This window comes from Leptinotarsa decemlineata, unplaced genomic scaffold (genome assembly GCF_025532065.1).
Source record: "Leptinotarsa decemlineata unplaced genomic scaffold, Ldec_3_MD MMD2_tig00026282_RagTag_RagTag, whole genome shotgun sequence".
Taxonomy (NCBI): domain Eukaryota; kingdom Metazoa; phylum Arthropoda; class Insecta; order Coleoptera; family Chrysomelidae; genus Leptinotarsa; species Leptinotarsa decemlineata.
The window spans coordinates 19,314,032-19,337,492 of record NW_027412668.1 but is presented as its reverse complement, the minus strand read 5'-3'; the positions used below and the strand labels follow the sequence as shown (position 1 = coordinate 19,337,492).

General features: G+C 33.8%; 1 protein-coding gene across 4 annotated transcripts in view; it reads left to right on the top strand.

The window, feature by feature from the left end:
- The first annotated feature begins 3,306 nt into the window (after nucleotides 1–3,306).
- The window catches only part of LOC111512855 (SET and MYND domain-containing protein 4), a 32,820-nt gene continuing 12,665 nt past the window's right edge, over nucleotides 3,307–23,461 (top strand). Inside the window, exons 1-7 of one of the 4 annotated variants that reach the window (XM_074179975.1) lie at nucleotides 3,307–3,587; nucleotides 6,125–6,296; nucleotides 10,761–11,081; nucleotides 11,688–11,777; nucleotides 15,558–15,762; nucleotides 16,875–17,224; nucleotides 21,035–21,236. In XM_074179975.1, coding sequence (XP_074036076.1) covers nucleotides 3,396–3,587; nucleotides 6,125–6,296; nucleotides 10,761–11,081; nucleotides 11,688–11,777; nucleotides 15,558–15,762; nucleotides 16,875–17,224; nucleotides 21,035–21,236 — 1,532 coding nt within the window. In that variant the 5' untranslated portion in view covers nucleotides 3,307–3,395. Of the gene's footprint in view, nucleotides 3,588–6,124; nucleotides 6,297–10,760; nucleotides 11,091–11,687; nucleotides 11,778–15,557; nucleotides 15,763–16,874; nucleotides 17,225–21,034; nucleotides 21,237–23,461 lie in introns of all 4 variants that reach the window. The other 3 variants (XM_074179974.1, XM_023169024.2, XM_023169025.2) reach the window with 3 other exon arrangements.

Here is a 23,461-nt window from a genome sequence, read left to right as displayed (position 1 = left end):
GAATGGAATTTCGAATTCACTGGCAGCAGATCTTAGAGATTGCCCATCCAATTTTACGGCTCTGACCGCCCTTAGCATAATATCAGGGGTGTTTTGCCTCTTTCCGATCTTCTTTTAAACGTACGCATTTAAATGTCCTCGGGGTTGTTTGGTACACTGTACCAACCAGCCCCTTGCAGTTTGTAACAACCATCCCCAATGAATTTTTTTACGTTAGAAATGTCAAAACTAAATGTTAAAACATTATAAATCAAAGTTTTATATTTGGTAAGTATTGACAAAAGTGCAAATTTTCTTAATATATATACTCTGTTGTTATCGAAAAAGCAATAAAACTGATATCACAAATATTTCAAACTCATAAATATTTACTTACGGGTGACAAAACCACGTGCACCAAGTAAAACTAAAAAAAAAACGCCCACACATCAACGATAACTGTCTTCAACTGGCGCGTATTCAAACTCGGATTCAAACTAAACAACTTCCGATAGATGCGAGCAACGCTGGTGTTAACCGAACGGATTCCGAAATTTCACGAATGTACCAACCAACCCATGTGCCCAACCAACCCCGTTCTCCCCTACGCGGTGCGCTGTGGAATGCTCCTGCACATATTTCCGAAAAAATGGTACGAAGTTCAATCTATGGATGTTTCGTGTGCATAACAGAGATTTGAAAATATTTAAATCGCATCAGTCTGATTCGCACACATACAGGCTAGATAGGAAACTTATCAGTAGTAGATAAAACAGGTTAACTAGGCAACTTGAAATAGAATACGTACTAAGTTAGATTTGAATTGCATTATTTCAATCGATAAAGGTATGGTATACCTCATCTACGAATTTTTATACGTACTTGGTATACAATACAATATTTGGGGCGGTGCGCGGGTCAACCTTTCGCGGCCACAAGTTTCATGTCCAAAATTTCCCAAAAAAATTGCATAGCATGAGCCAATCGAAATGCCGACATTATCAGCAACATCTTTAATACAGATTAATTGATTCTACATAACAATTTTCTTCACTTTCATTGGTTGTTGATGTGCTAGGGTGTCCAGGGCTAGCGTCGTCATTCACATTCTTTGACCCTTTTTTTTTCGATAGCAGAAAATCGCCGAACAATCAAAATACTTGTAACTTTTATGCCTCTCACTAACAAACTAAACAGGCTAAATAGCTGAAATTGTGAACATATGTTCGAGACGAGTGTATCAACATAAAAAAATCGCTAATAATATGTAGGTATGTAGCCAGCAAAATTTGAACTTTCACCTTATTTTTTGAACAGTCCACGTATATTTCCATCAATTGTCCATACATTCTTGTATCCGTATTTTTTCACAACTAAGCCCTGGGCTTCATGGCTGAAAGGTGTTAATTTTTTTAACGGTAATTTCTGACCCTTTCAGCATGCTTTCAAGACTAAACACCTTTTTTAGATTAGAACGAGGTAAACTTGACAAAGACGATATCAAAAAGTTTGAAAGTAAGTTCCACATCAGATGGAGAGATCATTAGTTTGAATTTTTCATTCAGACTACTACAAATCTGACTATCCAGGTTTAATTGAGCCTTCAAAAATCCTCAAATTGCATCTACGAGAATATTGTTAAAGATAATCGACTCTGATCGATTCGTGTTAGGTTAGTTGCATTAGTTATCATTTTCTCAAACCAACAATTGATGCTTGCAACTGTCAGAACTTCATATCAATTTTAGCACCGATATTGAGATGAACTTGTTCGATAATCATTTTGATCATTGCAAATTTAACAGGTTCATTTTTCCTAGATTGTAGCTCGCTGGAAATCTGCGTGTGCGATAGGATAGACGTATTTGAGTTGCTGGATGTAGCAGATAATGCCACAGACTTAAGTTAACTGTGTCACAAAACTGATATACTGCAGGGATGTTATGGATATCAAATTTTGGATCTGGATACCGTAGGTATATGGATACAAGAATAAAATTATATCGGTTTCGGATATGTAATTATATCAGATTATCCGTTAGTTTTGGTTACCGACATCAGATTAAAGTAAAATAAAAATAGTATGTTTTTGTTCGATTGATGACCTATTTATTTTGTGGAAATGCATATTGAATATAGTATGTACTTATCACTTGATTTGAGATGAAGTTTCCGTAAAGAAGTGCCACCTCCTTTTCGTGTTTACACTGTTTACATTTTGTAGAATCTACATTAACTTGATGAAAAAATGTCCAAATTAAACTCGACTTTGGTCGCATTTTGTCCATATAACTCAATTCAGTACGTAACACAACACTTTTCCTTTACTTTATTGAATTAAGTACCTTTTCGTAAATACAAAAATGACTAGTTATGAATGAGGTTATGTTATGACTAGAAATAACAAACTATGCAAGATTCACGTAGGGCGCGAGCGGTGTATCGAAAACTTATTATAACATGTATTATTTAGACTTCGCCCTTATCCGAAACTTTTGTACCGGATACAGTCGATACGGTTACAGCACAGAATAGTAAGCAAGTCTGTGGTTACGGATTTATTTTTATTTCGGATATGATAGTTTTGGTTATGGTCACCGGAGCTCCATAACATACCTGATACACTGTAACCTGTGACGGATAGTCATAGCCACAGCACCAGGTGGTTTAATGAGTGAGGTGACGGCGCAGGAATATTTGACGTACTGATTATGAAAACTCCTTGAGCTCGTAATTCGTGAACTGATTTGTAGAACATAATGTTCCAGAAAACTACATGATTCAATATATACAATAATTTGATAATAAACAGTGGTTGTCAATCGTAGTCAAAAAAGGTGTGAGAGATTGGCTATTAATAAAAAATCATTGAATAATTGACAGTACAAGATGATTGTATAAGATGTAGTGAATTTCTTCCAACTCTACAATTCTTATAAAACTAAAAAAGTGTACTGCATGAAAAATTTCATACCTTGTTTATACACGGAAAAGTAAGGATTACCTCCTCTTTGAGATACCATGTAAACATTTTTTTATGAAATGAGTCTTAACCAATGGTATAATTTTTATACAGAAATTTTTTCTCATTTTGGTTAAACAATGGCGCTGTATGATTTTCTCGCAACAATGGTCCACCATGTATAAAGGTTTTCTCCATAATTAAACTTTCCTAGAAAAGGATCATCAATTATTATTACTGAATTATATCTACAGACATGATACTTCTTGCTTTTTTTCTCATTATTAACTTGTCCAGAATGTGTACCAACCAGTACAAAGTGTACCTACTATAAATAAAAGCGACATAAAGCATCTAAAAATAAATTATAATTTTTTATTTCTTGTTGCAATGCAAGTACTCGAATGTCGCTTGTGTCGACCAAAGTAGATATTATTGTGAATTGAGTTTTCTAATGGCGAAATTCATTAATGAAGCCTACACAACGATTTGTAGTGAACGAACCTTGCAAACGAACGATAATGGCTTCTTCATGGATTTTGTGAAACTTATCAAAAAACACGCAGGTGACTCATGGATTGATAATGAATTTGGAAAGTTGAAATCTGACAAAGAGAGAATAAGATGTATTTATCTCTCTGAAAGGGTAAATAGGGTTTTATTTTAGTTGGTTTGTGCATGCAGGTCAGCTATATTCCCTTGAGTTGTTTTCTCCACGCTGTTATTTACTTTAGACAGAAATATCATAGTTTAGTTGTGTTCAAATTCAGCGGTGAATTACAATTACACCAATGTAGTCATATTGGGTCGCTGCCACCTAGTTCTTTTTCTCAACACAACCACAAATAACATCTTTAATGAATTCCTAAAAAAATATTATGACTTTATATACTTAGGGGAACACGGAGGAATTGGCACCACTTAAGAAACAACTACTAAAACTTTGGACAAAAATCTCTTTTTAGTATAGTTTTTGTTTTTTCACAGCGCAACTGATCCGGTTTTTTTTTTCGAGACATAAACTAAAAAATAAAACAAAGACATTCCTGATAAAAGTAAAATTAGCTTCCATTACCCACTAGTACCGGGTGATAAGAACCAGAGAAAGGCGCAATGTAACAAAACTTATATACTCATATTTTAAGTATATGCTTATACTTGAATTTATTCCCATATATAAGGTAATTATATTACCTTGAGGAACATACAAAATCACAGTCTTATAAAATTAAAACCAATTACTTGCTGTCTAATGCAAAAATCACAAACCGAATCTTTGGCAGAATCATTTTCTGAACATGGATCGTGAATCCATTCACCACAGGACCCGCATCTGTATCACATTCGTTCGATTTTTCAGATTCACAACAAATCATACACAAGTTGGATTCTTCATCAACGTAGTTACTTATATTGTCATCGCAGATATTCTGGTAATTTACAGATTTTTCTAGTATCCTCTTTCATTTGCTTTGTTAGTAGATTTATTATTTACTTCTTCAACATTCTTACCCTTTTCCTTTTGACGCTTCATTTTACTTCATGAGACCTTTCTTTCTCTTTTCTTCTATTATAGTTTCATTTGAAATAGTAGTGACTGCTACTTCAAATAAAATGATTTGTTAGTAAATTTATTATTCACTTTTTCAACATTATTACCCTTTCCGTTCGACGCTTTATTTTACTTCACGATTCCTTTCTTTCTCTTTTTTTGCGAATGTTGTTTATGTGTTCATTTTCGGATCCACCGAGAAGATGATGGTTCAGTAGATATAAGTGCGAGTACAGAATATTAATTTTCATTTAAATTAGAGACAGCACATGGAAAATCTTTTGGGACACATACATTACTATTTTGGAAATTTTCACTATTATCCATTTCGTTGACAGAAGACAGTATCACAGGGCTCTGATTAGGTTGATTGGTTTCATGAGGATTTGTAGTATCATTCACTAAGTTGGTGGAAGCAGTATTAACGACATAATAGTCTTTGTCGCTGAATATATTAGTATTAAATGGGTTTATGCCAGTTGCGCAGAAATCACTAATGGCCTCATCCTTTGAAGCTACTTGGCTCTATGATTTCTGAAACAAACACGCTTTGTTTCAGTGTGACTTCAATCAAATTTTTAGATTTCAGATACCAATCACATTTCCATTTCAGTAGATCAAAAAATGTCATTGTGATGTAGTTGGCTTTACAAAACTCATATGCTTCTAAAGTGGAGTGGCTGTTATGATTATCTAAAATAAATAATATTTTTTTATCCTTACATGGTTATACAAATGTCTTGAAATGTTGTAACCATTAAAAAATAGGCTTTCATTAGTCCATCCATTTCTTGAACAGTCATAAAATGCACCCGGTGAATCATAACCAACAATAACAAACCAGACTACTACTACTGCTACGAGTGCCACACCGAGATACAATCAATTTCCAATCTCTTAGAAAATGATCACATTCGCATGAGACAGCGAGCGATATGGGATTCACAATTGATCGAGGTCGGGGTATTGAAAGCGAATGTTGCCACGTTTATTGGTTTTCCGTGTTATGTACGCGAAATATTTGAAGTCGAAAGGGCGCTAAGAACAACATTTTGCAAAGGGCTGGGGGGCAGACTGCCCCCTTGTCTCTTCGTGGCACCGTCACTGCATTGGGGGACATGACGCCGCGCCGGCCGCACTCATTGCACAAATGGCAGTGCCAGTTTTTCCTCTCTCCCAAAAAGTTACAGACCCAACTCATTTCTGGCCTGTTTCTGCCAAAACTTTTCCTGGTTCTTGAACTGTCGAGACTCCTCTCTCATTTATATTAAATATTTGTTGTGCTTTATATATTAATTTCTTCAAGATGGCATTTTTGACTTCTGGTACTAGTTTACCTTGACTTAGTTTTTACTGTCTCTGATTCTTTTTGTTTTGTCCGCAGTAAGGCCTCCCTCAGTAGACAGTATCATTTTATAGCTCTGTTATTATTCTGGACTGATCCCTGCTTTGCTAAAATAGTGCTTCAGTTCTTTTCTCAGATGATCCCGCTATGAATGTGATTCCATTTAAGCTGCTAGGTATACTTTTTTAGTATTGATTTTTATACCTGGAAAACAGGTTTATAATGTTAATTTCTTGATTATTCACAAAATTCAGAATATTACGCATGTAATTTCATTTCATTTTAGACCCAAAAACCTATCGTCAATGTATTATCGAACGTGCAAGAAGTTTTCAGAACAAAAAGTGCAGGAATATCACAAGGAAAAAGATTAGAAGCTGAGAAAGCTTTTCAAAAAGGTGACTTGAGGTCTTCTTTGATGCTTTATAGCCAAAGTGTTTTGAGATCACCAGAGACATGTAAGTAACGTTTTACGATAATGGACTCATTGATATACCTAGTAGTGCCTTCAGGCACTACTGACCAAACCAAAATGAACATAGTCGTTGATTAGTTGTTGAAACTGATAAGCAGCTGCGATCATGGAATGAAAAATAAAGATTTGTTGTGGAGAATTTCCAGATGATTAGGTATCATCATAGAAATAAATCAGGTGACGATAAATCTGGTAATTGTGAAGGCTATTCGATGCTGCCTCTTCTCTCCCATCCTTGTGCCGTATTCCCGAGTTCTCCTAAAATGTTGACACAGTTTCCTTCGACAGCCTTGTTTTGTTTTTGTTTGGCCATGCTGTATAGAATATTTATTCAAAGTTTTTCGTTCACTATAAGTATATTGTTTATTGATGTTTCAAAATTTGAGTTTTTTGAGGATTCTTCATTGACTCATTTGGGAAAATTTTCATTTTTCAAACTCTCAAAAAATTAAAATTGTAATGTAGAACTCTGAACAGGTATAGAAAAGATAGATTTAGCTCTCCAAAACATCTGTTAAGAAACAGTTATACATATAGTGTGTAAAAGCCAAATGGAATAAATTCATTATTTCGGTTAGTGTACCTACATATTAAAAAAATCCCGAAACACGTTTAATGTAAATTATAATTTGACATTTTTCAACGTAAAAATGCAACCCCTACTTTAAACCCCCTTCGAATGACAGGTACAACTCACAATTTTTTAAATGGGAGGTATAGGTTTGTGATTTATCGTTTAGAAGGTCTCTTAATTTTCCAATCAAAAATGTTATTGCTATCGAGTTTATTGCAACAATCAAAATAAAGTAAATAAAAATCATGAGTTACCGAAATTCGATAAAATACACTCAAAACTCATTGCAATATATTCAAAAATTATTTCATGTTGATAATAATATTGATAATGAGAGAGAGGACATTGGCAGATCAAGATCTTCAGATGATGTGGTGCTGCAGGTTTTTCCGGGTTTTCCTGCAGCTGAAAAAGCAAATGCGCCACTGGAATCAATGAAGTCGCCCCGGAGCGCCAATTAATTTTTATTGTTGTTTTTATTTTTATAAAGAAGTAAGCAAAAACCATAGCAATTTTCTTTTAAGATGATATTCTTAAAAAAAACTGTAAATCATTTCCGTGCCAACGTTAGTTTAAAACGCCTTGTCAAATTATTTTGTATGTTACAACATTAGCTGTGAGTATTTTAATTTAAGTTTAAAGTTTGTTAACTTCAAGTCTGACAAATGGTTAGATTAACGGAAATGCATAGAATAACAGCTTTACAAATGATTGGTTACAGAGATAAAACTTTACAGTATAAATTCCAGGACACAGCTGAGTTATGAAAGCTTATTGTTTTTGGCATATTAGAACCAAGTGACAAGAAGTTCGTGGATGAAAGGTAGTAGTGGATAATTTGAATAAAATCGTTTCTGTAAATCAAGAAGTCGTGTTACCTTGAATAGAGAATCATCGACTTTTACCTAGTAATTTTGAAATTGCTAAGAAGAGTTAATCTAAAGCTCGAGCTTAAAAATGATGGTATCTTTCACAGTTTCTACAGACATAAGTATCATAGTGGATATCATTTGTTGCATCGCCATGTGGCGAAGTTTAGTAGCGCCATTACAAAAATCTCACCTGATAAAAGTAAAAGTCATTCATCTGTAAATCAGTTTCATATCTGATATAAACGAGATTTTCTTCAGATGAGTTTGAATATGTCAAACAGGGATTTTATACTTATCTTGGTATTGTACAATCTACTCCATTTAGTAATGCTTGCAAGATTTGGATATTTCTGCCAGCTTAAAAACTCCCAGACAGATTTTACATTCTCTGAATTAAAATTCTTCAATTGTCCTTCGAGGTGCAATCTGATAACTAGTTGAGAGTTGTTGTTTGAAGGCTGAAAAAACACATAAGCTGGCTGCATCTCTTACGAATAATTGAAAACTGTGATGTGATGTGACGAATGTAATAGAAGAAAATGATTTTACCATTTGATTCTGGGCCTGAAACCATAAAATCATTCATTTCACAATCAAATGTACGTATGTACATGAAGGCTAGAGAATCAATTTATAGTTCAGTTGGAAAATCAATGTGATCGAGGACCATTTTGTTTCAAACAAGATAAAGCTCATTATCATTTCATTTCATTATCATTTCATTACCATTTCAAAACACGATAATATCCATTATAACAACCGTTAGAATTAAATAGAAGGATCATCAAGTGGTCTCTAAGTCCCCAGATTTGATCCACAGATTTTTCCCATAAAATATGAAGCTTTCAAATCTCAGTTAATCTCAAAATGAATAACTTGAGGAATAATGTCAAAATATCTTCTTAAAAACTCACAAGAATGCGGGGCAGAGATTGAAACAGGTTAGTATGTTTATTAAATGATGGAAATCATGTAGAATATTCACTAGGATTGAAAAAAATTACTCTGGTGAATATCTTTCGGTAGACTAATCGGCCAGCGACTACGTCGCTAGTTACAAAAAGCTAATGATACTGGCAGTTTCTTCTGCTGGTTCGCTTTATTTTTGAACGTCATCGACAGATATCAAATATGTTTTGAAATGTGATATATATCAATGATTTTGATTGACTTTTGAAACATTTCATGTAGTACAAAGTGCAGAATGTTTCAGAAGTAAATCAATAACATTGATTGACTTCTGAAACGTTACGATGAGTAGGTATCTGTTTACGGCGTAAGGCGTTGGCGGTGTGGGCAACCGCCAACGCCTCGCGCCTCAAATCCGAAAGTGAAAGAGAAAAATACCTATGGAAAATTAAAAAAGACTTTCAGCTTTGGCAGTTTCATCCATTGAAGCAGATATAGCATCAAAGATAAATTACTTACCGATAATTAGGAAGTTCAGTAAAACCAAAAGTAGAAAATGTTTGTTTCTTTTATTTATTCTTTTTTTTATTTTCAACTCTCGACGTAAAAGATGGGTGTTATGAGTTTGAATTATACCTATGTGTCTGTCTGTAGAACTGTAGCTCCTATACTAGTAGACTGATTTTGATGCGGTTTTTTTATTCAATACCTAATTTTGTCGGGATGGTTCTTAGATATGTTTTATGAAAATGGCAACAGTCGTTTAGAAGTTACCAGCAGACGTGACGTGTATGGGGTTATTTTGAAGATCTCAATGAGAAAATAGCTGTCGTGTCAGTGACTTTGACTGGAGTTGCGATACGGCGACCCAGACAGGTTTTTATTTTTCTTTTGAGTCAGGTTTTGTTTTTCAATTTTGTTGTTCAGTGTCCCAAAAGAGTACATGAGTGAAAATTCTTGAAAGTGTTTTTTAGTGAATAGAAAATTGACCAATTCCAAATGTATCTTCAATTTCGTAAACCCTTCTTCTTGCACCATCAGAGGGCGTATAATGTACCTTGCCCACATCAAATTTAGGTCTTGCGCCGCCACTGTCTGTTTATTTTCTAAGCTATTTTCTTGATAGGCAAAATTATTGAATATTACAAGTTACTAATGAATAGAACATTCTTCTCTGTGAAATACTTTGAATTTATGCAGTAAGTTTGCCCTTCCTACACCTATACACTGTGTCCAAGATAAGAATGGGGATATCGGAAACGGTAAGTGGTAATATGCCATTTAGAAAGTTTTAATATTGCGAGTAGTTTCAGAGATATCCGAGAAAAACCGAAAAAACGAATAGCACATTGCCATGGCCCCTTTTTAAGGACTACACGATAACGTGAGCAGAATTTTTCTGCGACGTTTCGTCTTTTAGAAAACATAATCAACTTTATATTTCTATATGGGCCGAAACTTAAGTATACCCTGTATACAACTCCATTTTTCATTGTGAATACAGCAACGTATTACACAACGCGTACTATCTAAAACTGAAGAAAAGCAGGTTGAGTAATCACTTTTCATTTTGTGAGAGAATTGGTTATGAAATCATGTTGTGTGATACGTTGCTGTATTCACAATGAAAAATGGAGTCGCATACAGTCGTATACTTTAGTTTCGGCCCATATAAAAATATAAAGTTGATGATGTTTACCAAAAGACGAAACGTCGCAGAAAAATTCTGCACACCTTATCGTGTAGTCCTTAAAAAGTGGCCATGGCAAAGTGCTATTTGTTTCAAATTTTCTTTGAAAATAAAATTAGGAGAAAATAAAAAGAAATTCTCAAATTTCGATTTTTCTCGGATATCTCCAAAACTACTCGCAATATTAAAACTTTCAAAATGGCATATTATTAGGCACATAAATACACTACTTTTCTCATCAATCGACCAATCAATCGACCCCGTATACCCATGCTGTTCATTCTTATTTTGAACACAGTGTATAAGGTTCTGTATTACAATTTTCATATTTTTTCAGATAGTAGAAGGTGAAAATACCCAAATAAGGTCGATCGAATCTCCAAATTCGTTGTGTTTTTTTAGGTATAAACAATCACTTTGATTCTGGAGGAACACTCTCGCTGGCATTATGGGGTCGTTCAGAAGTTCTGATGGCACTAAAAGAATATTCATTAGCATTAAACGATATTCAATCGGCTTTGAAAGAAAATTTGCCAAACATATTCAAAGCCGATGCCTTTTGGAGAATGGGAAAATGTTATAAAGCAATGGGAGAGAAAATTAGAGCGACGGTATCCTTTGATCTGTGCGAGAAATTACTAGAAAATAATAAAAAACGTTTGGAGGAGTTGCATATTGACCGGGAAATGAGCATAACAGTTGATTTGGCGACGATAAAAATAGGTGAGAAAGGTACAGAAATTATTATCCAGCTGATGTGTTGTCAATGCATATGCAAAACACAATACAAAACTAAAAGTGATTCCCAACATATAACAGAATTTTAGGCGAGATCTTAAATTCAACAGCAAAATCCAGATGTGTTGCTACAACCAATACGCAAGCACCAACGTTTCGAATGGACCAATATATGAATTCATCGAATCAATAGGTGAACTCATCAAGTAAATTTGAGAACTCGTCTTTTTTAAATTGAAAGGGTTATACTTTTAGGAGAGGTTGATTTTTGGGAAAGGAAATTTTTGGCTTTTCAGTCCACTATCTTGATACAAAAAACGTGAGAATCTTCCCAAGAAAAAAAGGAAGCAATCTATTTAAAAAAAGTAACTCTATACAAAGATGTGTAGATCATACCAAGAAGTAACTTTCAGACACAAACTGGAAAAAAGCCCTTTTGAATCAGCTACTTTCATATAAACATTAAATTACACGAAAAAAAAAACTTTCGAAATAAATATTTTTATATAAACACTGAATTATACAAAAGCATTTTCCTCCACTCAGTTTGTATTCCAAACATTATGGAATTGAATCAGATATCATTCACAGGATTCCTACACAATATACTGAATGAAAGATGGAAAATTTCACTTACATGGAACACTGTCATCCTCACTGGTGGACATCCGATATTTTGCCGTAAGACACGTGCCTAATCAGCTCTTAAGTACCATATCTGGATAACATTATTAGAAAAAACATTAGTTTCATTCATAACATTACGACTTCATCTCACGGAATGAGTCCGTAATGACATTTATTTGCTTATTTGATTAAATCCCAGCCAAAGGAATCTTGTTTGAATTGGAAGGTTATATTTTTAGGAGTCTAGAAAAACTAGTCATTTCACGGACAGCACCTTTGATGTATCCCACAGTTTCGTTATTTGAACGGGTGCGCATTTTAAATTCAATGCCAGGAGTTAATACACCCCTAAATGTATGTTACAATGAGGAATGCCGCATGCAAAATCGAGATGAACTGAAGAATTTTAATTGGTAACTCAAAAATAGTTAGGATAAAAACTTAGGAAATATGAGTGGAATAAAATAAGAAAAAGTCAATTACATATAATAACTGTGTGTTTGTCTGCGCGCTAATATCTGAAACGGATTACCCGATTGGGTGCGGTTTTCACCAATGTATATTGTGGTTTTCACTTTACTGTTTGATTCATTGAAAATTCTGTCAATTTTTGTAAAAAAAATACCATAAAAATACTATTAAGTTGATATGGCTGAAACTTTTCCTTAAAGTGTTTACAGTTTGTGAAACGATTTGTTTATAAATCAGAGATAGGTGAATACATGAGAACTTACTGCTGTTAGAAAGTCTGGAAAACCTAAAAACTCAAGTAAACCTGAACGAAGTTGCGGGCAACAGCTATACAAAATATATTTAGGTGTTTGATTGATTATTTGTGAAGAATTCATTCTCATATTCCAACTATAGTTTATAAATAATTTTAATTTTTGTAGCTTATATAAAATCGAAATAGCCTCACCTTTATCGAAATACTTTACTAATTTGATTATTATTGAATCTTTTTGAACGAAGTATCTTATAATTAATGAAAATGTAAAAATATATTAAACCAAGTTCAATCAAGAACTCACGACATTTCAGTTGCAGATCAAAGCAACTCGTATATGAAGATCAGAAAGTTGGCTCTATAATTGAAAAAAAATCCTTTTCACATTTTATTCATTTGCAATATTTTCATTAGTTAGTTGCTCTCTGTTAGGTATTTTTAATATAATTTGTTTAAATCGTTAATTATTTTTCATCTCAAATTTTATGTTTTGAATTTTTACTATTTTCAGCTTTTGTATTTCTTCTTTGGGTCGCTTAAATTTTGTATTTAGCAGCTTGCAGTAAATACTGGAAGTTAAAACAAATATAACTCAGTTTAAAAATTCCATTTCTGAATAATGTGACGGGTAGGTACTTGATCCATCGATGGCATTCATGGCATTATTTGTATATGATATATCAGTCATACAACACTACTTTGTTCAAGGTGCCTTTAAATTGAAATGTCCAACATGGAGCTCTCTAATCATCTAAAGAAACAATTTGTTCAGGCCAGTCTCAACTCCCGACACTGTATGTTAATGGACTGACACCTATCAGAAAACTACTTTCCTGGCTAATACCACGAAGGAAGTTGGATTATATCAGACATGTCTCAGTGCAGGATTCTTCACTGAAGTTATTTCTGCATATGCCTTATTTCACAGGCAGATGGGGCGATGACAAATCTATTGTTTGTTGCCCGCTTCAGCCTAGTTCAAGGAATGATACTCTGAAGGAATAAGATTTTTAATTATCGGAAATCATCGACTTTATGTTGATGATAGACACTACCTTGCTCTGACGAGTGACCAAACAGCCCGAAACCAGTCTGCAAGTGTGTTCCAATAATTGGAAATTTATTGTGGTAGTTGTATCGCCAACAGCATATGCAGGAATGTCGGGTAGTTGTTTTCTGATAGATAGCAGTCCATTAACCTACAGTGTAGGGAATTGAGACTGGCCTGGAAAAATGACTCCTTCAGATGATTTGATTTATAAACAGTCTTCAAGTATGCCCACTCTATTTGTTTTGAGCCAATCACTGCTTTTTGAAGCACCTCTTCGGTTGTTTTTTCAGAAGGACACTTTATAACAAGGAACACCCAGTCCCTTGGGTGTTCCTTGTTATATTCTACATACCAATCATTTCAGTATTTTCGTAGCTGGTCCTCATTGATGTGACGACACGTTTATGGCACTTTCAGCATTTTTTTCCTCTGACTTATGAGTGTCTTGGAACCCATTACAGGATCAATCAGTTCCTGTCCATCTGTCATTTCTTACGGTTTTTCACGGCATTCTCTTAACAGTATCGTCTTCCTAGAGGACGGATATGTACGGACCCAGCGAATAGCAATGAAGTTTCCTATTAGCATAGAATATGATAGGTTCTCTCACAGTATGTCCTGTGGTTCGTGAATATGTTTTATTCGTTTCAATAAATATTCAAGTCTTCCCACTCTAGCTTCATTGTTAGAGGTCGCTTGTTTTATATTTGGCCGACAAAGTTGCATATGTTTCAATGAGTTTAACCAGCATTAAGTATAGTCTATATACCACGCCTCGTTTTAGCATAGTAGTGCCTCCGACTTGTTAGATGATATTTCCAAGTCTCCTCTTCTAAATCAAAAAATCATCATTCATTAATCCATCCCACTATCCCCCACATAGACCACTTCATTTTTTTTACGTCACTTATACCATCACACGAATGAAAATGAACCATGGTAAGTTCCCTGCATATCTGGCAGAAATAGGCATTGATGTAAACCCATTATGATCATTTAACAATTTTTCCTTAGCGGATATAAATCACATCCTATTCACATGTCCCAACTTCGAACTGTACCGGACGGATTTTTAAATAATTTGCTTTCCTAGAATGTTTCCTTTCTAACTAATTTAACAGTTCTTTTAGCTACACTCAATGAATAAATATACAACATAATTCTAACATTCATAATTAAATCTAAAATATCTATATAAAATGGTAGTAACTCGATTGATTCGAAAAATTCTGTGGCAAAATAAACTCCGGTTTGATGCCAGTGGGAGGGTTTATAAACAAAAAAAATTTCAAGTCTCATCAAAATGAGAACATGTTGTTCAATCTCTCTAGATACCGGAATCTAGTCTAACCTCTTTCAATTGTATCCCGTCATGTCAGAGTTTCTGAGGCAACAACCCCTCTTTCTTGGCTATCTAAGTGAATCCTTCGATGGTGAATTTGAATGGACTCATGTACCTTTACTGTATTATAATTATATCCGTATTAGGAATCACACGTTGAAAGGTAAGACCTCGTTAGGCCTTAGCTTGCACAAGCTTCGACTTTTGAGAGTTGCTGTTTGCCTTGCACTGAGATACTAAGTCATCTGCATAGTCCTGTGCTTTATGCCAATTAGGAACTAAAAAACGTAGTAGCCAATTCATTACAAGGTTCGATAACGTTGAGTACCAATTACCTTCAGAAAATACAATGAAAATAAGTCATCCGGAAGAGTAATATATCTGAAGAAAGCCACTCCAGTTGGTTAATCTTCCTATAATGAAAAAATAAAGATATACTCTTGGAAGGTAACAATCGTTGAACGGGAAACTTCTTTTCTGTCTCTGATAATAACAAAAATCAAATTATTAACTCCAAACAATAATTGTTTGTTATAATGAATGAAAGAGCGTGTTAAAAAAATGAATACGCCCTTGACCACACTCTTTTGGCCAATTTTTTTGGAGATTTTTTGATATTGTATTTAGGTGAACCTACAACTATTAATTGTTGTTTCTTTATTCTTCCTATTTTTTCAGTTCAGTACGGGATCAACCAAATTTATTAAATTTCAGTTATTCCTTCGGTTGATGGTGAAGTTCACGAAATATATCCTTGCGCTTCGAGGAAAATCCAAATAAATGAATCAGAAAAACTAGGAAAATATGCAGTGGCAAATAATGATATTCGTACCGGTGAAACACTAGTTGTGGAATCGCCCTACGCGGCTTGCCTGTTGCCTGAAATGTTTGGAACACATTGCCACCATTGCTTTGAAAGGTAATCTGAAATATTACTTCAACCAATAGAGTAACGGCAAAACCCGGTAACCCGGTTGGTTACTGGGTTTTTTCGTGGTCTTCTTTGGTTAAAATCTCCGAACGTTTCAACTGCAACTGTGGCAGTCATCTTCAGTGGCGTGGTGGAAGTACTATCCTTGACTTATCAACTGTAACTGAAGCTTTAATTTCTGCGCACTTTCTGTAATGGCGGGTTCGCGCTTACTTTCCGTCATCAACACCCTAGTGAATACAGCTTTGATAATATTTAAAGAAAGGTACGGCGACGACGAAATAAAACACTTAACAACTGTGCTACAAGCGGACGGCTACGGCGAAAAAGACATAATCTGCGTTACGCGTCCAAGGCAGAAAAAGAGGAACACCAGTGGAGAGCAACTCAAGGCACTGTCTATCTGCCATACATAGAAGATATCTTTAACTGAATGGGGAAAATTCTAAAGAAGAAGAAAATTAAAACCAACGAAGAAAATATCGGAGAATCTGAGATCAGCAAAAGACAGTAGAGACTCACTCAAATCAGCAGGGGTTTACAGGGTTCCATGTAACTGTGGTGAAGTTTATATCGATCAGACGAAAAGGAGCATTGGTACTCGCCTAGTTGAGCACAAGCAGAGTTGCCGATTGCGACAGACCGAGAAGTCTGCAGTCGCGGAGCATGCATTTTCCGACGGGAAACATAAACTCCTTTTCGAAAATACCGAGAAGCTAGCAACATCGAATCATTATTCAACAAGAATATATTTAGAAGCCATAGAAATACACAAACACCAAGAGAACTTCAACAGAAAGGAAGAGAGAATATATCTATCAAAGATCTGTCACACAGCATTGAAAGGCGCGAAAACGAAGCCATGTCACCCAAATCGCGCGGAAAGTACGCACAAACCCACCATTGAAGAAAGTGCGTGAAAAATCAGCACTATAAATGACATGGCAGTTTCAGTTGATACCTGAAGAAGAGTACTTCGACTACGCCACTGAAAATGACCTTCGCAGTTGCAGTTGAAAAGTTTGGAGATTATAACCAAAGAAGACCACGGCAAAACCCGAAACCAACCAAAACATTGATGACTTATGTTTCAATTTAAGGTTGAAGGCCCCTGTAGGATGTCCAGATTGCGCAAATGTAGCATTCTGTTCAATGGCTTGCAGAAATAAAGCGGTTTGTTCGTATCATAAGTACGAATGTAAATTCTTGGACCTACTCATTGGGTCTGGTATGAGTATTCTTTCACACACCGCGTTGAGGATGATAACACAAAATGAACTGAGTACTTGTTTGGAAATATACAAAAACAAGTCAAGCGAAAGAGTGTATTCCTTATGTACTAATGCAGAAAAACGGTGTGCTGATGACTTTTTTCAAAGAACGTTAATGGCGGTTTTTTTACTGAGATGTCTTCAGAAAGCTGGGTATTTCCGAACTAGTGGAAGGGATGGTGAGTTTATTTATTTTTTAGTTAAGCAACTAAAGTAACTATGAGTCTCTTACTGGTATATGATAGAGTTATTCATGTTGAAATGAGATGTTCAAGTTCAAACAAAAACGTAACTGGAATTCATTACATTATTTTTTTAAATTCAAACAGATAGGTAATGTTAAAAAAATATGTGATGGAGTTGGTTGATACTTGATGAGAATCATGAGAATTCATAACGTATTCAGATATCACTTCGTTGTGAGATTTTCACTGAACATATTACCAAACCGCAATACGTGTTTTGATATACATTACCTTCCTCAGGCATAGTCATACGATTATAAACATACCTGTGGAGGTTATATTTCTTTCTGAGATTCTCACTGAATAATTCACAAAACCGCAACACGTGTTTCGATATACAATAGCTTCCACAGGCATACTCATATAACACTGACGAACACGTCTGAGGAAGTTATTGCATAGCGAAACACGTATTACAGTTTTGGGAACTGTTCATGGGATAATTGGATCAAATATTTTAAGAGTTGAAATTTCAATCGAAAAACTGTTATGATAACTGTTATGATGCCAATTTACAAAACCGAAACACGTGTTTCGCTATACAATAGCTCCAACAGGCATACTCATATAACACTTACGAACAATTCTGAGGAAATTACTGTAAAGCGAATCACGTGTTGCAGTTTTGGGAACTGTTCATGGGATGATTCGATCAAATCTTTTGAGAGTTACAATTTCAATCGAAAAACTGTTACAAAACCGCTATACAATAGCTCACACAGGCATTCTCATATAACACTTACGAACACGTCTGAGGAAGTTATTGTACAGCGAAACACGTGTTGCAGTTTTGCGAACTGTTCATGAGATTCAATCAATTCAATCAAATCTTTTTGATAAATGTTATGATGACAATGTAATATTAAAAATGTCAATCTTCCAGAACGGAGGAAACACTCAAGGTCAGATCATGATAAACTTCATCACTTATCGATATAGGTAGGTTTCCATTGCTCTCCCTGTTTCCACAAGTGCCACAAAATATTATAAATTTAGCACAAATGTTGCTCTCCTCCACCAAAAATTATGATGGAGGTGTCATTTAATCTGGAATGGTATCTATAAACTGTTCATGAAAAAGTTGAAGTTTCGTTCAAAAGTTATGAACAAATAAGTACATTTCCTATAAAAAAGTGTTTCCACACCCGGAAATGTACCGCCAATATTGATTAATTCAATTTAGACGCGAAAAACACTGCATGAATGTGATTAAAAAACGTTTGTTCTCGTTGAAAAATTCTTATTAACAATTGCATTTTTTATACGAAACTCAATTTTTTCGAAGAAAAATCAATCACTGGTGAAGATGATGAAAAACTCGTTTTTCAAAAATAATTGCTAGTCATAGACGTATTCATTGAATTATATTCATAGTAAATGTCGATGTTAAGCAGCAGTTTTGTTTTGAAAAACCATTAATAATACAACTATTTTATACAATAACTTTTTTTGCATTATTATTTGTATCTTCGATGAAAATGAATAAATTAATTTTATAGAAATAATATTTTATTAATTAGTTCAAAGATTATAACAACAGATATGTAGGTGTTTGTTGTAGAATTTTTTTTTAACTTTCTTCAAACGTTTACAGTGAGACTCATTGTTATAGAAGATGAAATGGTCAATATGTGAGTTTTGTACAAAAAACATTGTTCAAGGGTATACTGTTCATAAACAAATTAAATGAAAACTTCTATTGTTTTCTCATGCTAGTGTCTAAACGATTGCTCCAATATTCAAATGAACTTTTCATAAAGACAATATGGCACAACCTTTAGATAGTTTCTTTTGAATCGCCCTTAAAAAGCTTTCTATACAAATATGTTTAGTTCTGAAACAAGGACAAAAAAACTCAATGAACTATAGCTCATGAATATTACTGGAGTTTTATCCCAACACCAAACCGTTATTTTAACACGTGTTTCGATCACCAAGTGATCATCTTCAAGAGGAAAATTAAACTAAAAATACGTACAATGTTATCCTTATTTATACCATAGATACATCTTCTAGGTACCTTCATCTTAAGTGTCTTGGATTAATTTCACAATATTGCCTTATCTACTAGTCTCACATCGATTTTATAATGTGTCCTTATGTTATAGTCAGGTGAATCTGATAATTATTTCAACAAGATATTGAGTATATTATTAGTTATTGGTCCACCATCGTTATTCATCTTCATACCTAGGTCCTTGAAAATCTTTTTAAAGTTCTTCGTGTATTGGCGGTATGGAATTGAGATATGTTTATCTTGGTTTACGTCATTTTTAAAAGTTAAGATTTGGTTCATTTTTTTCCTTATTATATCAGTGATATCAAAAATCATGGAGGAAGCTGTAAACCATCATATCCTCAAACATTTTGAAAGCTTCAACATCCTGAGCGATAATCAATATGGCTTTCGAATGTCACCCATATTTTGAATAACGCAATCGAAAAACATGGAGAATCAAGAGCTGTTGCGCTTGATATTTCTAAGGCCTTTGACCGTGTGTGGCATGAGGGTTTTTTGGATAAACTTGTCGGATCATTTTTGTGTATGGCTCTTCAGCTTCCTGAAAAAACGTTACCTGCAAGTGGCCTTCGATGGATATATCTCGAATACTTGCTGGATTCCATCCAGAAAAGAGCCATACGCCTGATTGAAGACGCGAACATTACGTGCATCCTTGATAGCCTGGAACATCGAAGAAAGGTTGAAGATTCGTCTCTCTTTTATAGATACTTTCACGAGAAATTTTCAAGTGACTTGGCACATTTGATTCTACCAAGAGCGGTACATATCAGAAATACACGACGAACTGTGGCTTCTCATCGTTTTAAGATTCAACTCAGTACACCTCGACCTTTACTGTTCATGAACTTTTTCATCTGGAGATTTGAGTTTATGTGGAATAAACTTTCTGAAAACGTTTTTTCAAATGGATTTGATCTCCAGCGATTCAAATCTAATGTGAGGAGGATTTAAGGATTTTTCTGTAGTGCTTGTGTTTTGTCCTTGAGAAAATTCATATATTTGAAATCAATAGAATAACCTATAAGTGATTACTTAATTGGTGACTTTTCAGAGGGAGGGTTATATTTTTTGTTTGGCATGATGCTCCGGATAGTAAATTCGAATAATGCCTTTCTATAGACACTAACAGAACGGATACAATGTTAGTAGAATAGTAATCGATTTGGTTCAAACTTGACATACACACGTGTGGTTGGTAGAAGCAGAACGTGAACCGATGTGGAAACAAAACGTATACAAAGAAAGATTTATGTACAAGGAGAGAAAGAAATGGTTCTGTTAGATACTCACCAGTTTTTTGGCATTTTGAACCTTCAACAGAATCAGAGTCAAAATTGAAAATGTATATACTTACATTGTCTATCTCAAAACGTTCAATATCTGGAAGAAAACAAATTTTTTTTACTATGAAAAACAACTTGAAACTGATACTATTCACCTTGCACATTTCTTTGAACAAACAAAACCCTTCAAAATTTTTTCGTTTGGATAAACATTTTTTCAGATGCTGAAGAATTTGTTTCTCAACATAATACTCAACACATCACTCTTGGGTGTCAAAACAATACGAAATTTAATGCGTTTGACTATGAATATATGAATATGAATATTTTTCCATGACTTTTTTATTTCAACATGAATTTTGCTGAAACATGTCATTACGCTTTTTTGGACATGTCCGTTATTCAATACATATTTTTTTTGGTAACTGTTCTTTTCAGCCATACCTTCTGAAGACGAATTTTGCGTTGGCGAGTTATTACTGTTTCATTTGCAAATGTTGCAGTTCAGTGCACACGAAATATATGAAACTAGGAAAACGGCGGACTGTTGTTTCAAGGACTCTAGAACGATATCCATTGGGGTTGGTATCTATCCAACTGTAGCTTTATTCAATCATGATTGCTACCCAGCAGTAACACGGTGAGAGCATTTTCACTAGACATTATTCAGTACAATACACATTCATATTTTATTGTTTTCACGAAAAAAAATATTTTATTTTCATTTTATAGTGGATAAGGTATTAAAATAAATTCTGCTAGTTTTTGGAACAAAACATTTTGACTACACATAATTCTTTATCATCATACATTCAGAAACACACTGGAATGAAAAAAAAATCCATCTGAAATAACTACTTTCAAATTCATAAATATTAAATTAGACGTAAATCTAATAGTGTCAGTGATTCTCTTGGTGACTCTCTGAAGTTTTTATATTTCTAATCGTTTGCTGAATATGTATTTATGTGTGCAATTGTTTACACATGCATAATTATATATTTTTGTAGTTTTTTGTTCACCAGAGGAACAATGAACAAACTTTCTGATCATACCTTTGAATAGAAAAATACAAAATTGTAAAATATTGTATTTGTTATTATCTGTTAATGAAATTATTTATTATTACTATTGAATGAAGGGAAATTGGGAACCAACACGAATGTGTCAAAAATATTAAGGTATCACATCGGCAGTAACAAGATTATATTATTTTCTTCATGGAATGTTAAGATTTCATCTCAATGTTTTTTTCCAAATTTTTAATGAAAAAATACAAAAAGGTATGTCGGATAAAGTAGATACAATAGTAATCTACAGTTGTTTCCTACAGAAGAGACACTTTTTTTAAAGATTTGTCAAAAAATTTTACTCTTTATAAAAATTTTTGGAGCATCGGAAACGTAAATAACACGCATTGTATTTTAAAGAAATAAAATGATGCAGTTAGTTTAAAGTGAAACATGGGTGATTTAAGTTTTCCACGAATGAAGAATTATTTCTGCTATTTTCAGAATTGAATTTCAAAAACGTTTGACAATTGTTCTCCCTGCAAACATTCTTGATCTCGCCAAATAACAGTTTTCTGTATTTGAAAATACTCGTATAGTTTTGACCACCAAGTGGCGGTTGGACAGTTTGTTTAATTCTGAATCATTAACAAATTTACCTCTGAAGGGATCAGTTGAATTATTTGCTGATGATATACCAATTATATACTCTTGGGGTAACTTCGACGAAATTCATGATGATTTAAAAACATACATGAAAAGAATTTCGGGTTGGCATCAAGAGAATGAATTAATTCTAAATTTCCAAAAAAAACCTTCGTACATGAATATTTGTTAAAGATTATTAAACATTTATTTGAAAAGGATTGACAATGTTTCTTGATGAATTTTATTAGTTCGGACTGTAATTTTATTTCATGGTTTTTTTGCTTAATATAATTGTTATTTTCAGCTATTGCTTTTATTTTCCATTTGTATTGGTTCTTTTAGACATTTCAAATCATTTTATATAATATTAGACAATGAAAGTCCCAACTAATGAGATTATTAAACAGTTGTACCAAACCTATAATTATTGATAACAATTCAATAAGTTAAACTAATTCTATTGAATTCCTAGGATTATATATTGATGGATATATATATTGGACAAAACATATTAAAATTATTCGAAAAAAAGTAGCACCTCTCATTGGTATTCTATTCAAAAGCAGGAACTATATTCCTCTTGAATTTTGAAAAATATTTATTTCAGTCTCACTCACAACTGCATTATCTTATTTCTATTTGGCGGCCAGCCAATAAATCCACAATAAACCTTTTGAAATCTTCACAAAATAAAACTATTAAATGCATATACAGTGTGGTCCACTGAGTGTGCAACAAATGGGAAACTTTTTATTATCGATTTCTCAGAAAATTTTATTCTTGACAAAAGTTGGTGCATGTTCCAAAACTATACCAAGTTTACCTGAAATGGCTTTATGACAAACACCATACAGGACAGGCCAAAACATATAAAGATAAAGTTCATTCAAGAGTAAAGTACCATCATTTCAAAAAATATAGAAATATGTTGAAGTCATCGCCTGCTATTCGAATTTTTTTTCTTTTGGAATATTTTGAATTACCCCCGTATGATACATATTTTTACTATTTTGATTCAATATGTATTTGAAGTAGCCACAATCAAATCAGTTTGGAGTATTTTTTGTCAAATTAAAGTGTATTTGTAAAATTTACTTGGATTTGTATTTTTTTAGGTGACCGTCAACTTCATGTTTGTTGCAACGATATTTAACAGAACTCTAGAATGAAACAAATACTCTTTTCAACGGGGCAAATACTTTACTGA